This window comes from Triplophysa rosa, linkage group LG15 (assembly GCF_024868665.1).
Source record: "Triplophysa rosa linkage group LG15, Trosa_1v2, whole genome shotgun sequence".
In the NCBI taxonomy this organism is placed as follows: domain Eukaryota; kingdom Metazoa; phylum Chordata; class Actinopteri; order Cypriniformes; family Nemacheilidae; genus Triplophysa; species Triplophysa rosa.
In genome coordinates this window covers 1,168,964-1,183,024 of record NC_079904.1, presented here as the reverse complement: position 1 = coordinate 1,183,024, position 14,061 = coordinate 1,168,964, and the positions used below count along the sequence as shown (strand labels likewise).

At 40.7% G+C, this 14,061-nt stretch overlaps 1 protein-coding gene across 10 annotated transcripts in view; it reads left to right on the top strand.

Annotated features, from left to right (window-relative positions):
* Positions 1-3,055: 3,055 nt before the first annotated feature.
* The window catches only part of gphnb (gephyrin b), a 52,496-nt gene continuing 41,490 nt past the window's right edge, over positions 3,056-14,061 (top strand). For 3 of the 10 annotated variants that reach the window (XM_057352130.1, XM_057352128.1, XM_057352124.1), the window contains exon 1: positions 3,060-3,269. In XM_057352130.1, the coding sequence (XP_057208113.1) occupies positions 3,206-3,269 (64 nt within the window). In that variant the 5' untranslated portion in view covers positions 3,060-3,205. Of the gene's footprint in view, positions 3,270-14,061 lie in introns of all 10 variants that reach the window. The other 7 variants (XM_057352133.1, XM_057352132.1, XM_057352129.1 and 4 more) reach the window with 5 other exon arrangements.

The following is a 14,061-nucleotide window of genomic DNA, read 5'->3' as shown; positions in this document are numbered from 1 at the left end:
CTCACTCTCACTCTCTCTCTCTCTCGCTCTCTCTCTCATTGCAGTAGTAGTTTCTCATCAGAGTGCTGCACACATACCACACCAGCAACAATGGCAGCAGCTGTAGATCTCTCTCTTCTGTACACACGCACACACGCACACATCAATGAATACATTGGTCCATACTTCTCATGCGCTCTATCCCATGTATTTGAAAGTCTTGTAGCCAAAGTCTTTTTGTGCTCCACAGAAGGTCAAATGGGTTTGGAGTGACATGAGGATGTTGAGCTGTTTCTTTAATATTTAGTAAAGCTTTGATGGGTTACTGCGGTGGATTCACACAGTCTCTGACTTTAAGAGCATCACAGCTTATGTCTTTCTGCTGATGTTACAGTTTTACTGCTGACTAGAAACTTCATCCCAACCAAATCTCCAATCCTCTCACATGACCGTGTGTATGTAACATACAGGCGCATAATTATATTTTTAATAGCAACTACAGGACACAACAGTGGCACAAACTCTCTCTCTCTAAAAGATGATCACATGCAGAATCATCCTTTCAATAGATTGCATGTACCAGTAGGTGGCGCAGTCCATCATACAGCACCGACAGGGTTAATAGTTACTGTAAGATTTGACCCATCATTGAGGCATCATCAAAACTGCAAAAGGCAGTCTCAGCAAAACATGAAGCTTTGTCTTATTTGGTTTAAGTTTTGTCTAGTTACATTAATTAGGAATCCTTTAAACAAGGCTCATTTTTCGAGACTTCATTAACACTTTACAATAAGGTGCTATTTGTTAACAATGATTTAATGCATTGGCTAACACGAACTAACAATGAACAATCCTTCTACAGCATTTATTAATATTAATTCATGTTCATTTCAGCATTTACTAATACATTATTAATATCAAAAGTTATCACTGTTAACATTATTAATGCACCATGAACTAACATGAATAACTGTATTGACACGATTGACACTAACATTAACAGGGATTAATAAATGCTGAAAAAGTCAATTGTCCATTGTGAGCTTATGTTAGCTAATGCATTTAACGTGTTACAGAGACTTCAAACTACATACGGTTATTAGCATCCTATTGTTTTGGGAATGTTTCATTTTAGCATTTTTGTTTTTTACTGTTATTAAGATCATGCTTTTACCCTGTATTTTCTGTTTTTAGCCAAAAGAGAAACTCAAAGAAGCCCTCAAGTGCTTCTATGGTTGTATGACAACTCTTCTAAGTTGAATGCAGTAAATGTATTAGATCAACCAGCTAGAGCCCTCTAGTGCCATAACATCAAAATGCACAAACTGAGATGAGTCTCACACAGGGTTATTTTTAAAGTGAGGAAAGGAGAGGAATTTATCGCCAGCAGATTAGAAGTATGCATTTATTTATATATTTCTGAAACTATTGAAAAGGTATAAAAACACAAGGGCAGATTACACTGCAAACTAGATTATAATGAAGAGCCGGAGGTTTTGTGAGTGGGATGTTTGTTTCATTAGTGTGTGCTAAATCCATGTCGCAGCTTTGGTGAGCGAGACATAGGCCAGAAAAAAACCTTTTAATTCCTTTACAAGGTCAACGGCACAAATGTCAGATTTGATTAGAAAGATCCAGACAATTGTCAAAACTTGTTTGTTTTTTATGTCAAATACAGTATGTACATACTGTAAAATGATGAAGTTTAACATTTGGTTCAATGCAAATTGGGGTAATTATTTTAGAGGTTTGCATCACTTTTGAGTTCTATTTGCATTCATGCACATTAAAATATCTTCAATCTGCATGCCAATGTCAGATATAATGTGTGCTTGATTTATTCTGTGATCAGACGGAAGTGTTACGCAAGAGAAGGTTCAGAGATGCAGGGGTGAAATAATGAGTGTTCCGCAAACAGGCTGAAGCTAAACAATGAAAATCTTTAACTGGAAGCAAATCTTTCTCTAAAAAATATGTTTGTATTGCATCCGTACTGTCTCTGAACTCCAGCTTTAAGACCTGCTTATGTTTGAGAAAAAGTGGAAATGATAAAGACTTGGAAGCTCACTGCTTCGAATAACCGCCTAACCAACCATCCTGAAATCCACCCACAACACTCTAACAACCTCTAAAAAACATTAAAACCACAACCACTGAAAACTGCTCGGAACACCCTAGCAGCTACTCAGGAAGGCACGAGTAAATGTGCTCATGAATAATGAATTTCATAAAATCCTAACACAGGAAGAAGAGATGCTATCTCCTTTTTTCCACGAGAATAAACAAGTGGATTTATACACGGCTCTATAAATAGAAACGGCTTCAGGCTGTGATTGTATTTGAACAGGTCAGGTCTGATATCATCTGCAGAACGAAGGGAGCAAATCTGAAGACTTCTTGTGTTTCAAAGCAAGAAAATAAAAAAGGTGCAGACATGAAAAAGCTTGCTGCCCAAGCGGTGAGTGACACATCATGAGTCTGAGATTTCCTGGAAGTCTGGGCAAGGAATCGATAGTGCCCTCTTCATGAGTTAACGTGAAATAGCCCACACACATTACTACTCTGGCATTCAGTCAGACTAAAGGTGTGTGCGGTACAGGTAAACTCTTTATGCTGTGGGGACCAAATGTCCCCTCATAGTAATACCTCACATGTTTGACCTTGTGGGGACTTTTTTGGTCCCCTTGAGTACAAGAGCTTAAAATGTCATTTTTAGTTAATGTCAAAATGCAGAAAGGCTTGCGCGAGATGATGTCTAAATCTTCCAAAGACCCACGACTTTTTGGTTAATATCTCTCATAACCCACATGGTTGTATTATAGTGTATCTTCAAGAGTACCTTGGGTTTCTGTTATACATATCTCATTGGTAGAGCTTGCATTTTTTGTTTAAATGTCATCAGTTCGATTCCCAGAAAACAGAAGAGCATTTTGAAAGTCACTTGGAAAAAGCCAAAGGCACAATGTAAAATGCAAACAGCAAATGTCAACTACATCAATAAAAATGTAAGAAAAATTAAATAATACTTCAATTACAACACGAATGGTCATGTGCAAATGCTAAAGGTATTCGTGTGAGATATTGCTTGCAGGTTTGTTGTTTGTTGGGTCTTCGCTCGGCTACTCTCGCCTGCGCGTTTTCTTCATTCCCTCCTCTCTCCAGAGATCGATGCGCTCGGCTCTCGGCTCTGCCTGGAGTTGTCAGTGCGGCGACAGCGGTGCTGAATATGGCGTCAGACGGGATGATTTTAACCAACCACGACCACCAAATCCGGGTCGGCGTCCTGACAGGTAAAATCCACAATCTTTCAAATCATCGCGCTGTTTCTTATAGGGAAAACGGGCTGCGTATTTCCAGCTGTTCGCCAGCGGTGTCTTTTCACCCCAAGCCTGTGTGTGTATGTGTGTGTGTGTGTGTGTGTGTGTGTATGTGAATGTGTTTGTGTGTATGTGTGTGTATATATACGTGTGTGTGTGTGTGTGTGTGTGTGTGCGTGTGTTTCTCTGCTGGTCAGCGGTGATTTAAAGCATTACCAAATATTAATTTACGTGCCCAACGTCCTACGTGGAAACACTATAGGCACACTTGAATGTACAGTATATCTACTGTATTAATACAACATTAAACAGTTTTGTGTTTTAAATGCTTCATTTTGGCTTGTGGAACCCTAGAAATTCCATCTGATCGTGGAAAGCTTCGTGTGCACGGCGTTTCGTGATCATCTGTGATTCAATGAATCTTGTATCATTTGTACCTGGTCGTAGACAGCGGTGGTAAAGCTGTGATTTATTGACAGAAGCAGAGGATGCAGTGGGCTGATATTAGCGAGGATGGCTGTGAATCGTGGGAAGAATGCTGCTTTTCCGCTTTGCATGACAGTCTTGTTAATGCACCCTTGCGTTCGGCGGTGCTTTCCATCGTGCTACGAATCAAACCGAAATGTTTAAGCAAAAACTCTATTGTCTGCTATTTTATTCAGATTCAAGAATATCGATCGATGCAGTCAGTACAGAGTTGCTAGATAATGCCACTTCGTGTTCGAAATCTTCAGGATTGTCAAGCTGAAGCAGCTCTGAGTAGAAGAATGCCGTAATTAAAAGGGCCACGGAGTTTCGTTTGATGTGATTGGTGATAACCCACTGGTGGAAATCCGCTGGTGAAGGTGGTGGAGATGAAAAGAGAGAAGCTCAATCGAGTACTGAGGGAAACCCTGCTTCACCCCTTCCCCACCCCTCCCTCAAGGCGGCGGAGCAGCGCTGTCCATGGTGCTGAAACACAGCGGCCGCGCGGTGAGCGCTGTCCGTGGTGCTGAATCGCCGCATCAAGTGCTGTGCGTTCCTGAGGACATTTACTGTACATGAGCACGGGAACATTTCTTTACATGTCCTGTGACTCTTTCAGACGCTTTAATTCAGAGCCACAACCACCACAGACTTTCAGGGGATCATCCCAACTAATATTTCGATTATTGGCAGACTGATATTTTATGTTTTTGATAGACCTGCCATCTAGGGTGTACCTTGGCAGTGGCCCGCAAGATGCTGGGATGGACTACAACCTTTTAGTGACCCCACAGTAGATTTAGACAGCGGATGCATGATATCCGTCGTTCAGTGGTTGATTATTAAATTATAAAGAATCTTCTTTCTCCACTCAAAGGCACCATAGTCATAGCCTTTTTATCCCTTACTTATGGACCAGTTTTGTTGTTGTTTTTACAAGGTCAGATATTTGCTAGCTACTAGCTAACACCACTCCTGTCAATAGATTTGTGGTGCAAACAGGCCTACGGGTGTATTGACCTGTATTGTTCTATCTGTTCTACTTATTCATTTATCAGATGCCTTTAGCAGTGCACTGATCTCGCATTAATAGATTCAAGTTTTTTGGTAACCAGGCTAGATATTTAACAACTAGGCTACAGACCCCTAAAACAGGGCATGACCTGGTCATTTGCTATTGATGTGATGACCATGTCAAATTGGATAACCAACAACCGACCCCGTAAAACTGCTAGCCAATGTCGCACATGTCAACACAAGCCAGCAGCCACGCATATAAAGATGATCGTCACGCTTGTCCTGTGTCAAGCGACCTCTGTACACTGAAGTGACATTTAAACAGGACACTTGTCAATATGTGTCACTCTGAATTCTTTCATCATGGTAATGAATGTCCCATTAGCAGCACGCCTCAGCTTGTCCTTCATCTTGTACCTGTATCTCCAAAGGCCTGTTTGCTGAGAAGGAGAGAAATGATGAGGAAGGTGAAATGAAAGAGATATCACAGCCTGTGTGTGTCATCTGACCTTTTAGAAATCTCCTCGTCTCTCTCTCTCTAGCTGTTGCTTTTCCCTCTGTGCTGCTTTGGGATTTATGCCGTTGAAAAGTGATTTCCTGTAGTATCTCTATCTCCGCAGTTACCTCATAGTCATCTCTCACTCACCGGCTGTTGAAGTATTTATGTTATCAGCAATGTGGAGGACAGATAAACGTCTATCTGCGGTGACGGTTTTTAGCGTTGACCTTTGACATCAGTGCATGTTGTGACTTTTCTTGAAGCTCTTATGCTGTCTGCCTGTGCTTGACTAATCATCTCATGACAGAGCACCTTATCCACCTCTGCTCCGTCTTCCCCAATGACAGCAAAGTCATGTGACCAGACCTGTCCTCTTCCCGGGGACTGAGAGGAGCTTTGGTTGGCATAGCAACACTGTGAAGGTTTTAGGAACCTGACAAGCATACAGTGACTCCAAGATGTAGGGTTGGGTCATAGTTTGGCACCTGGACGTGATTTAGAGCTGTTGTTGGATCGGTTTAACTTTTTGTTCTATTGAATTGTATTTATTGCATGAGGATGTTGATAGAAAGGCAATCATAATATGCTAAATCCACATACTTTATTGACAGACACTAGCAGTGGAATGGTCACTAAACGTGTTTCATCAAGGGTTTGATTGAGTACATGGAGAACTACTCTGCTAGATCCAAATGAAAATTAGCGTGTCATTGGTCAAGTAATCTGACATGCTGTAATTAAGACGTACGTCATTAATAAAACCAACATAAATGGATCTAGTTTCTGCTTGTGAGTGTGCTTCATACATTTGTGTCCCAGAGTGTTTAGGGTTTGGACTATTTTGTTCTTTCAGCACAGTTTCGACTATTTTTTAGCATCCTCACCTTGATAAGAACTGACCTAAAAATAAACCCAGTGTGACCTTGAGAAGGACTGCCATCTATCTGCCACAAAACATGACTTACTAAAGGAACAAGAAAACTAGTTCAGTTCAGATGCTGTTGGCGTTGATCGGCGGTCTACACTACTTGTAACGATACATGTGCATGTTGTTATAGCTGATTTCCAACCTTTATAAATTGGTCATATTCACACAAGGTTATAAAACTCTTTGACTGACATGAATGATGGCTTCTTGAGAGGAGGTCTGAGGAATCAGATTTAAGTTGGTCTGTCAGATGATAAAAGGGGCGAAGGATCCCATTGACATACACTGACAGAGCAGTAAAGAACAGCATTGAGACCTGAGGCCGAATGAAGAACTACCAACACCCTAGCAACCGCCCCAACACGATGACCATAGAAACCATTTAAAACACCTTAGCAATGGTTTGGAAAGTTGTCATGGCAACTTTGGCATTATGCCGATGAGAACGTACCACTCACATTTTCTGCAGAAAATGCAAAAATTGAGGTACATTTTGAACCTTAAAGAGGATCGTCAAAGATCTAATTTTAAACAAGTTCTGCTTTTGTTTAGTTTCTTTTGACACAGCACTGCTTTTTTATAGCTGGGTGTTCATGGACACATAATGTGTGTGCCGGTTTCTGAACTCGTGTCCTTCCACAACACAGTCACTGAACCGCCAATCTCTCTCTCTCTCTCTCTCTCTCTCTCTCATTGGACAGCACAGGGTTGTGTGGGCGTCGTTCCAATCTCACATGTTTATTAAATTGACGTGTATTGGCCACATTTTCACTGAGCAGATAAATTTAGATGCCAGTCAAAGCCATAAATAGAAATAAGTTACAATCCTTATTCATTTAGCATAAGCAACCAAGTGTAAGAACACCCACATTCAAGTGTATGAGTTTCAAATCCTGTTTGAGTTTCAAATCCAGCTCGATGAAGATCGGACGGATTCTTACAATCGCTTATTTTTGTCCAGACTATTTGAATTTCTGGATGTGGTCAGACACCCTCCTGAAATTACAACTCTTGGATCAGAAAAAAGCAAGCAAATGCAGTACTGAAGCGCTATCCAATTCCAGAGCCGTGACATGTGTGTGTTTGATTAGATTGTGTTTAGCATTTAATGTTAAAGGAACAGTTTAGCCAAAAATGAAGATTCTGTCATCATTTACTCACCCTCGAGTTGTTCCAAATCTGTGTAAATGTCTTTGTTCTGATTAACACACAGAAAGATGTTTGGAAGAATGCTTGTAACGAAACAGTACTGTAAAAAATGTATAGAGCAATTCTTCCTACTGTGGGAGTCAATGGTGGCCAAGAACACTTTGGTTACAAGCATTCCTCCAAATATCCTTCTCTGTTCATCAGAACAAAGAAATTTATGCAGATTTGGAACAGCTGGAGGGTGAGTAAATGATGACAGAATTTTCATTTTTGGTGAACTGGTTCTTTAATGTTACAGGTTTGGTAGTGCAGTTTTATCTCCGCTACTTTCATAAGACATAATCAGCAATAAAAAGCAATTTCAGTCATGGAAAGGTGAACACGAGTGTGTGTGTGTCTTAAGATTAATAGATTGTGACATTGCATGTAATGATGCTTTGTAACTGAACGTCTTCAACGTGTTTCTCCAGGCCAAATTTCTCAAAATTCTTTCACGCTTGTGTTGTACTGGGCCATTTTTGCACATAAAGGCGTTGCAGTAAAATGTTGTACAGTGACCTCAAATGTTTAGACATTTAAGCCACACCATGTGAAGCAAGTTGAAAAGAAAAGCTTTTGCATCATTTGTTTGCTAATGACACCTGTTTCCATATTTTTTTCTGATGCAATTGGGAGCAGAGAGTTTCAGCTTTAACTTTAATGCTGATATAGTTTTAGGGACACTGCAACTCTGTATAAAACACACAGCCGCGGAAACATTAAGAGACCGTTTCAAAGCACCATTTCAGTTCATCTGAATGTACTATTTCTAGGTATGTGTTTCGATAAAATGATAAGTTTTATTTCATACTGTGAACTACTAACAATATTTCTACCAAATTGTAAATAAAAATATTGTATTTCTTTGCAGAAAATGAAAACTGGAGAAACAGGTGAACATAACAGAAAAGATGCTCTGTGTTTTTTCAGACCTCACATAGTGCAAAGAAAACAAGTTCAGATTCACTTTCTAGCAATACAGCAGTAATATTTCTACATGTATATAAGAAAAGTTCAACAATTGAAGGAAAACCTCACATCAGGATTTGTGTTGAGTTTTGAGTTGTTTGATGTGGTTGTTTATGTGTATTTTAATGAATCATTGTGTGTTTTCTCTCTATAATTAAGAGAATTATAGAACACATCAGTGTCTTCTTAACTCACACTCCATCACACTTCTCGCAGGGTTCAGGGAATCAGGGTTTGTAGCTATTAAGAAACAGCATTAGCATCAACATTAGCGTTCATGTCACAATATAATTTGTTGACATGAGGATATGTACTGTCAATATGAATATTTTAACAGTTTATAAATACTAAACTTTGGCACATAACTCTGTACTGTTTGTGCTTCAGACATCACTACCGAGGATAAAATGACTAATTATGTGGCTCGCTGAGGAAAGGTGAGCTTTTATTTTTTCAAGTATGACTTTCTCCTAGCAGATAAAATCAGGTAAAAAAAACTAAAAAAACGGATTGAAAAAGAGACTCAAGTAAAATCTAGACACTAGACACTGGATAGAGAATGAGAGCCTTTTTGACACATCCTTTATCCAACAAACTCGGTTTAGTTCATTGATCTCTCTGTCATTGGTTACTGATGATCTGAATCAAGTGTGTCATTTACATTTTCATTTATTTAAGAAATATAAAACTCTAGCCAACATTTTAGTATAAGCAACTTTTACTATATTGAGTTTAGCGGCGTCTAGTGGTGAGGTTGTGAATTGCAACCAATGGCTCACTCCACCTCTCCCTTTCAAAGCACTACGGTGGCTGACACACATCTAAGATGTCGTCACGTTTTCACTTCTTTGCTGAAGGAGAGAATGTATTTACCAATCGCGCTCTGTTTGTCCGTTTAGGGCTGCTGTAGAAACAACATGGCGTGTTTGATGTAAGGGGACCCACGGTGTATATACAGTAGATAGAAATAGCTCATTCTAAGATAATAAAAACATAACGCTTCATTATGTAAGGTCTTTATACACCTCTGAACACATAGTTATGTATATTATACTGCATTTCTGTCAATAGATCCTCCAAAAATGACACACGGGACCTTTAAAAGCAAACGGCTTGAGTTTGAAAGGTTTGTAATAAGAGAAATACTTCACTCAAATCACCCTCAACTTAGTGTATATCCGTGACCTTGAATATATTACAAATATGACACGCAGCGTCAATAGATCCTCCAAAAAATGACACACTGGACCTTTAAAGGTGACCCTTAAAACAAAGCGTTCAGACAACAGACAATGTGAGGGAATGATTTGTATTGTATCCATATAGTTTGTATCCTCAAATATTTACTCTCATTTCTGTCAACATGACGTGACTAACATAATGCCAAAACGGTCTCTGTGTTTGAGGGAGTGTTTGGATATGAATGGGCAAACAGTGTCGTGTCGCTCTCTCCTGCATGCTGAACGTGTGCATACTGCATACTAGAGCTCGTTTTAATCTTCGTTGACTGACACGCTAAAAAGAGTAAATTAGCTTCTGAAGACTTAAATCCTCGCTCCTGTCTAATTTTAACCCTCTTCTGCGAATGGCCTGTCGGTTCCTCACTACAGACACTCATTCTAGTGAGTGTCCTGCTCTTCTCTGTGTTCAGGTGAGAGCTTAAACTGGGCTGCTGTAAATAATGCAACGGGAGGTGCTTTTTAAGGGAACATGCGTGCAATGGCAGGGGTGAATAATTCACACACGTCCAGTGTTTCACTTCCGCAGTTATGAGAAAAGACACTCAGATCATACAACCACACCATGAAAACTTAATGGCTCCAGCCTGGATGCCGTGGGGTCTTTAGTTGCCCTCTTGGGCTGACCTGAGGTCAGGGCTTTCAGGACACTGCAGCTGATGCTGATGGACAGAGAAAGTGCTGGAAACTGAACCCAGATGTGCTGAGAAAAGCAGATGTGTGTACTTGAGTTTGAGAGTGTAATATTGATAAATCTTGCTGAGATGTCCCAATGTGCTGGGAGTCGTTGATTTAAAGGAGCAGTTCACCCTGAAATTGGATGGAAGTTCTTTCATCACGTACTCACTCTCATGTCATGTCAAACCTGTATGACTGTCTAACTTAATCAGAGCACAAACGAAGATACTTTGAAGAACGTCGATAACCAAACAACACTGAACCCCATTGACTTCCTTTGTATGAACACATTTCTCAATATATCTTCTTTTGTGTTCCGCTGAAGAAAGACTCACATACAGATTTACGACCACATGAGAGTGTAGAAATTACGACAGAATTAATACTTTGGGTGAACTATCCATTTATTGAGACCCACTAAATCATACATTGACCCAACGGTACTTGAAATGAAACTTTAATGACCTTGAACCTGAGTTTTGTTGACATCGCCTCCTAGATGTCAAAGGTGGCAATTTGCGGTGCAATTTGCTCAAAGAATGCCATTCTTTATATTCTTTTCTCATCTCATGCTCAGTGTAGTGATTCTGATGAGCTTCATAATTGCTGCTCACCGCTGAATCATTTATCTTTGATTCTGGGGTGACCTAAATATGTTGTCATGAGAGTCTCCTTAATAGAAACAGAAGAACAGAAACAATGGTGTAAATGTCACAGCAGGAGGAAAGAAAGAAAATCTAGAGACGATCTAGCCAGATGAACAGAGAAAGAGGGGGAAAATGGCAAGCGAAGGTTTTGTAGTGTTGTAGTTGTAACAGTAGGAAGTTGGGCTGCTGTAATTGCTGATTCTGTCCAGAGAATTGAATACAATGAAGGAAGCGGCTTACAGCCAGATTCATTAGGACAGCTGTGCGGAGAGAGAGAGAGAGAGAGAGAGAGAGAGAGAGAGAGAGAGAGAGAGAGAGAGAGAGATGTGTCTTGGGAAATAAGCAGATTCCTAAATTACCCAGTGAAAGCCAGCAGCAGCAGGAGAGAGAGAGAGAGAGAGAGAGAGAGAGAGAGAGAGAGAGGAGAGAGAGAGAGAGAGAGAGAGAGAGAGAGAGAGAGCAGAGAGAGAGAGAGAGAGAGAGAGAGAGAGAGAGAGAGAGAGAGAGAGAGAGAGAGAGAGAGAGAGAGAGAGAGAGAGAGAGAGAGAGAGAGAGAGAGAGAGAGAGAGAGAGAGAGAGAGAGAGAGAGAGAGAGAGAGAGAGAGAGAGAGAGAGAGAGAGAGAGAGAGAGAGAGAGAGAGAGAGAGAGAGAGAGAGAGAGAGAGAGAGAGAGAGAGAGAGAGAGAGAGAGAGAGAGAGATGAGAAGAGTCAGGAGTCTCCCGCTGCTGTATTTGAGATCACAGTGCTGCAGTCATGAGCTAGAGGGTCTCTTCCTTCTGCAGTCTGCTCTAATGCAACCCAGCCTTTGCATACTAAACCTCAAACTGGTTCAATTGGTTCAATACTGCGCACCAGAACAACAATACATACTACACACAATTGCTTGGCTTCAAAACCTAGGTAAACAAATGTGCGTTTTTTATTTGTGGCCCCCAAAATTTTTTTGTCCCCATGAGGAAACAAGCTTATAAATCATACAGAATTAACTTTTTTGAAAATCTTAAAGAGAAGACCGTTTTTTGTGATTGTTAGGTTTAGGGGGTGGGTTAACATGTGTGTGTGTGTGTGTGTGTGTTCATGTTTGTATATCCCGGTGGGGACCTAAACCTGAATACACACCAACACATGGGGACTCGTGTCACCGTGGGGACCAAAATTGAGGTCCCCAGGGGCAAAAAAGCTAATAAATTGTACAGAACAATATTTTTTACAAATCTAAAAATGCAAAAAGTGTTCTATGATCTTTAGGTTTAGGGTTAGGGATAGGGGATAGAATATACAGTTTGTACAGTATAAAAACATTACGCCTATGGACTGTCCCCACGGGGATAGTCAACCAAAGCGTGTGTGTGTGTGCGTGTGTGTGTGTGCGTGCGTGCGTGCGTGCGTGCGTGCGTGCGTGCGTGTGTGTGCGTGTGCGTGTGCGTGTGCGTGTGTGTGTGTGGTGTGGTGTGGTGTGTGTGTGTGTGTGGTGTGTGTCGTGTGCGCGTGTGCGTGTGTGTGTGTGTGTGTGTGTGTGTGTGTGTGTGTGTGTGTGTGTGTGTGTGTGTGTGTGTGTGTGTGAAAGCACTGATGTCATATTGTTATGCGTGTGTGTTATAAGAGTGTTTTTGGTTGTGTGTTTGATGATAGATGCTGCGATCCCACTGCGAACCCCACTACTGCTGTTCTCCCAATGAAGAAGGTTGCTAAGATACGCCGGGCTTATATTAGATTATCTTATCTGTTGTTACTATATTTTCCCCAGCACCGTGAAACCTTTATTAATTTGGAAATTTACCCAGCTGCAGAATTAAGAAGCTGCTATGTGTTCAGCGTCTCTCTCTCTCTCTCTCTCTCTCTCTCTCTCTCTCTCTCTGCTGGGTGCTGGATCCAGAACTCCCCGAGGTTTAATGTCGGCCCCTCCTCTTTACAAAGGCTGGCTTGATAAACAGCAGTAAACCGCTGTAATCTACATCTCCGGGGCCTTTGGCTTCATTTGACCCCGCTAACCAATAAGACCTTCGAGCAAACAAAGCCATGATGTCATCTCCTGCAAAGGCCATTGGTGGAGAGCGGAGGCCGCAGACCTGGTGTTAATTATATTTAGCTTGCGTGCCATTAGTGGATGACGGGCGGCCACAGGCCATTTCACTTCCCTTCATTCGGTTTAATGTGAGTTTGCAAAATGTTCGTAGAATGAAAATGGAACTTACTGTTTTATAAGAATGTTGAAGAATTTAGATATTTTTTGGGTGAACTCTCTTTAACTTGATAAAATGACTCTCTTTACTAGTGTAGAGTATATTCTTTACTGTAAGATTTTAAGTGCACCTCTGATGTTTCTGGTTGAATGTGTATCAGATCGAGTCTGATCAGAGGAGATTGATTGCCTGCTGGATCGAGTCTGATATGTGTCTGTCTGAGTGTGAAACAGAGGCTGATGAGTGTCGGGTCATAGGTCATGCGCTCCATCTTCTTCCCGTTACAGTACAGATGGAGAAACGGCAAGAATGCATTTACTGCGCCGCTGTTTCTCTGGAAGCCAACAGTGTCTGCTCTTAACCCACATGCTCTGATTCTTCATTTGAGACGGACTCTGGTGGGTTTTTTATGTCTGAAAGTGAAAACGCCGCAGAATGAAACAATCAGAACACATCTGATGTGTAATATACGGTCTGTGGATCAGCATTTCAGACACAATGCGGCAACTGCATGCACAACACAAGTGCAGAGAAGAGTTCTTATGATCTTCATATACTTGAAAACTGAAATCACAGAGAGCGAATGAAAACTTCTCATCTGCGTCATAGATATTTCTCCTGAGAAAAAGAGTCAGAAATCTCACATTTACTCAAATCCAGATCATTTGACCTCTGCAAGACATTCTTACTAAGCATTTTTCGTCTTGCTTTTAGTAAAATATCTCAAACCTCTTAAATCAATATACAATTACTTGATAAGAAAAGTGACCCAAGATATTTAGTCTCTTTTTAAGGAGAAAACTTACTTTAAACTAGAGATGCACCGATTGCAATTTTTTTGCCGATTCCGATTTCCGATTTTATTACAAGTGAAACCTGCCGATTCCGATTTTTGCCGATTCCGATTTTCTATCCACAAACTATAATTGACAGTATACTGTATATAAAACCA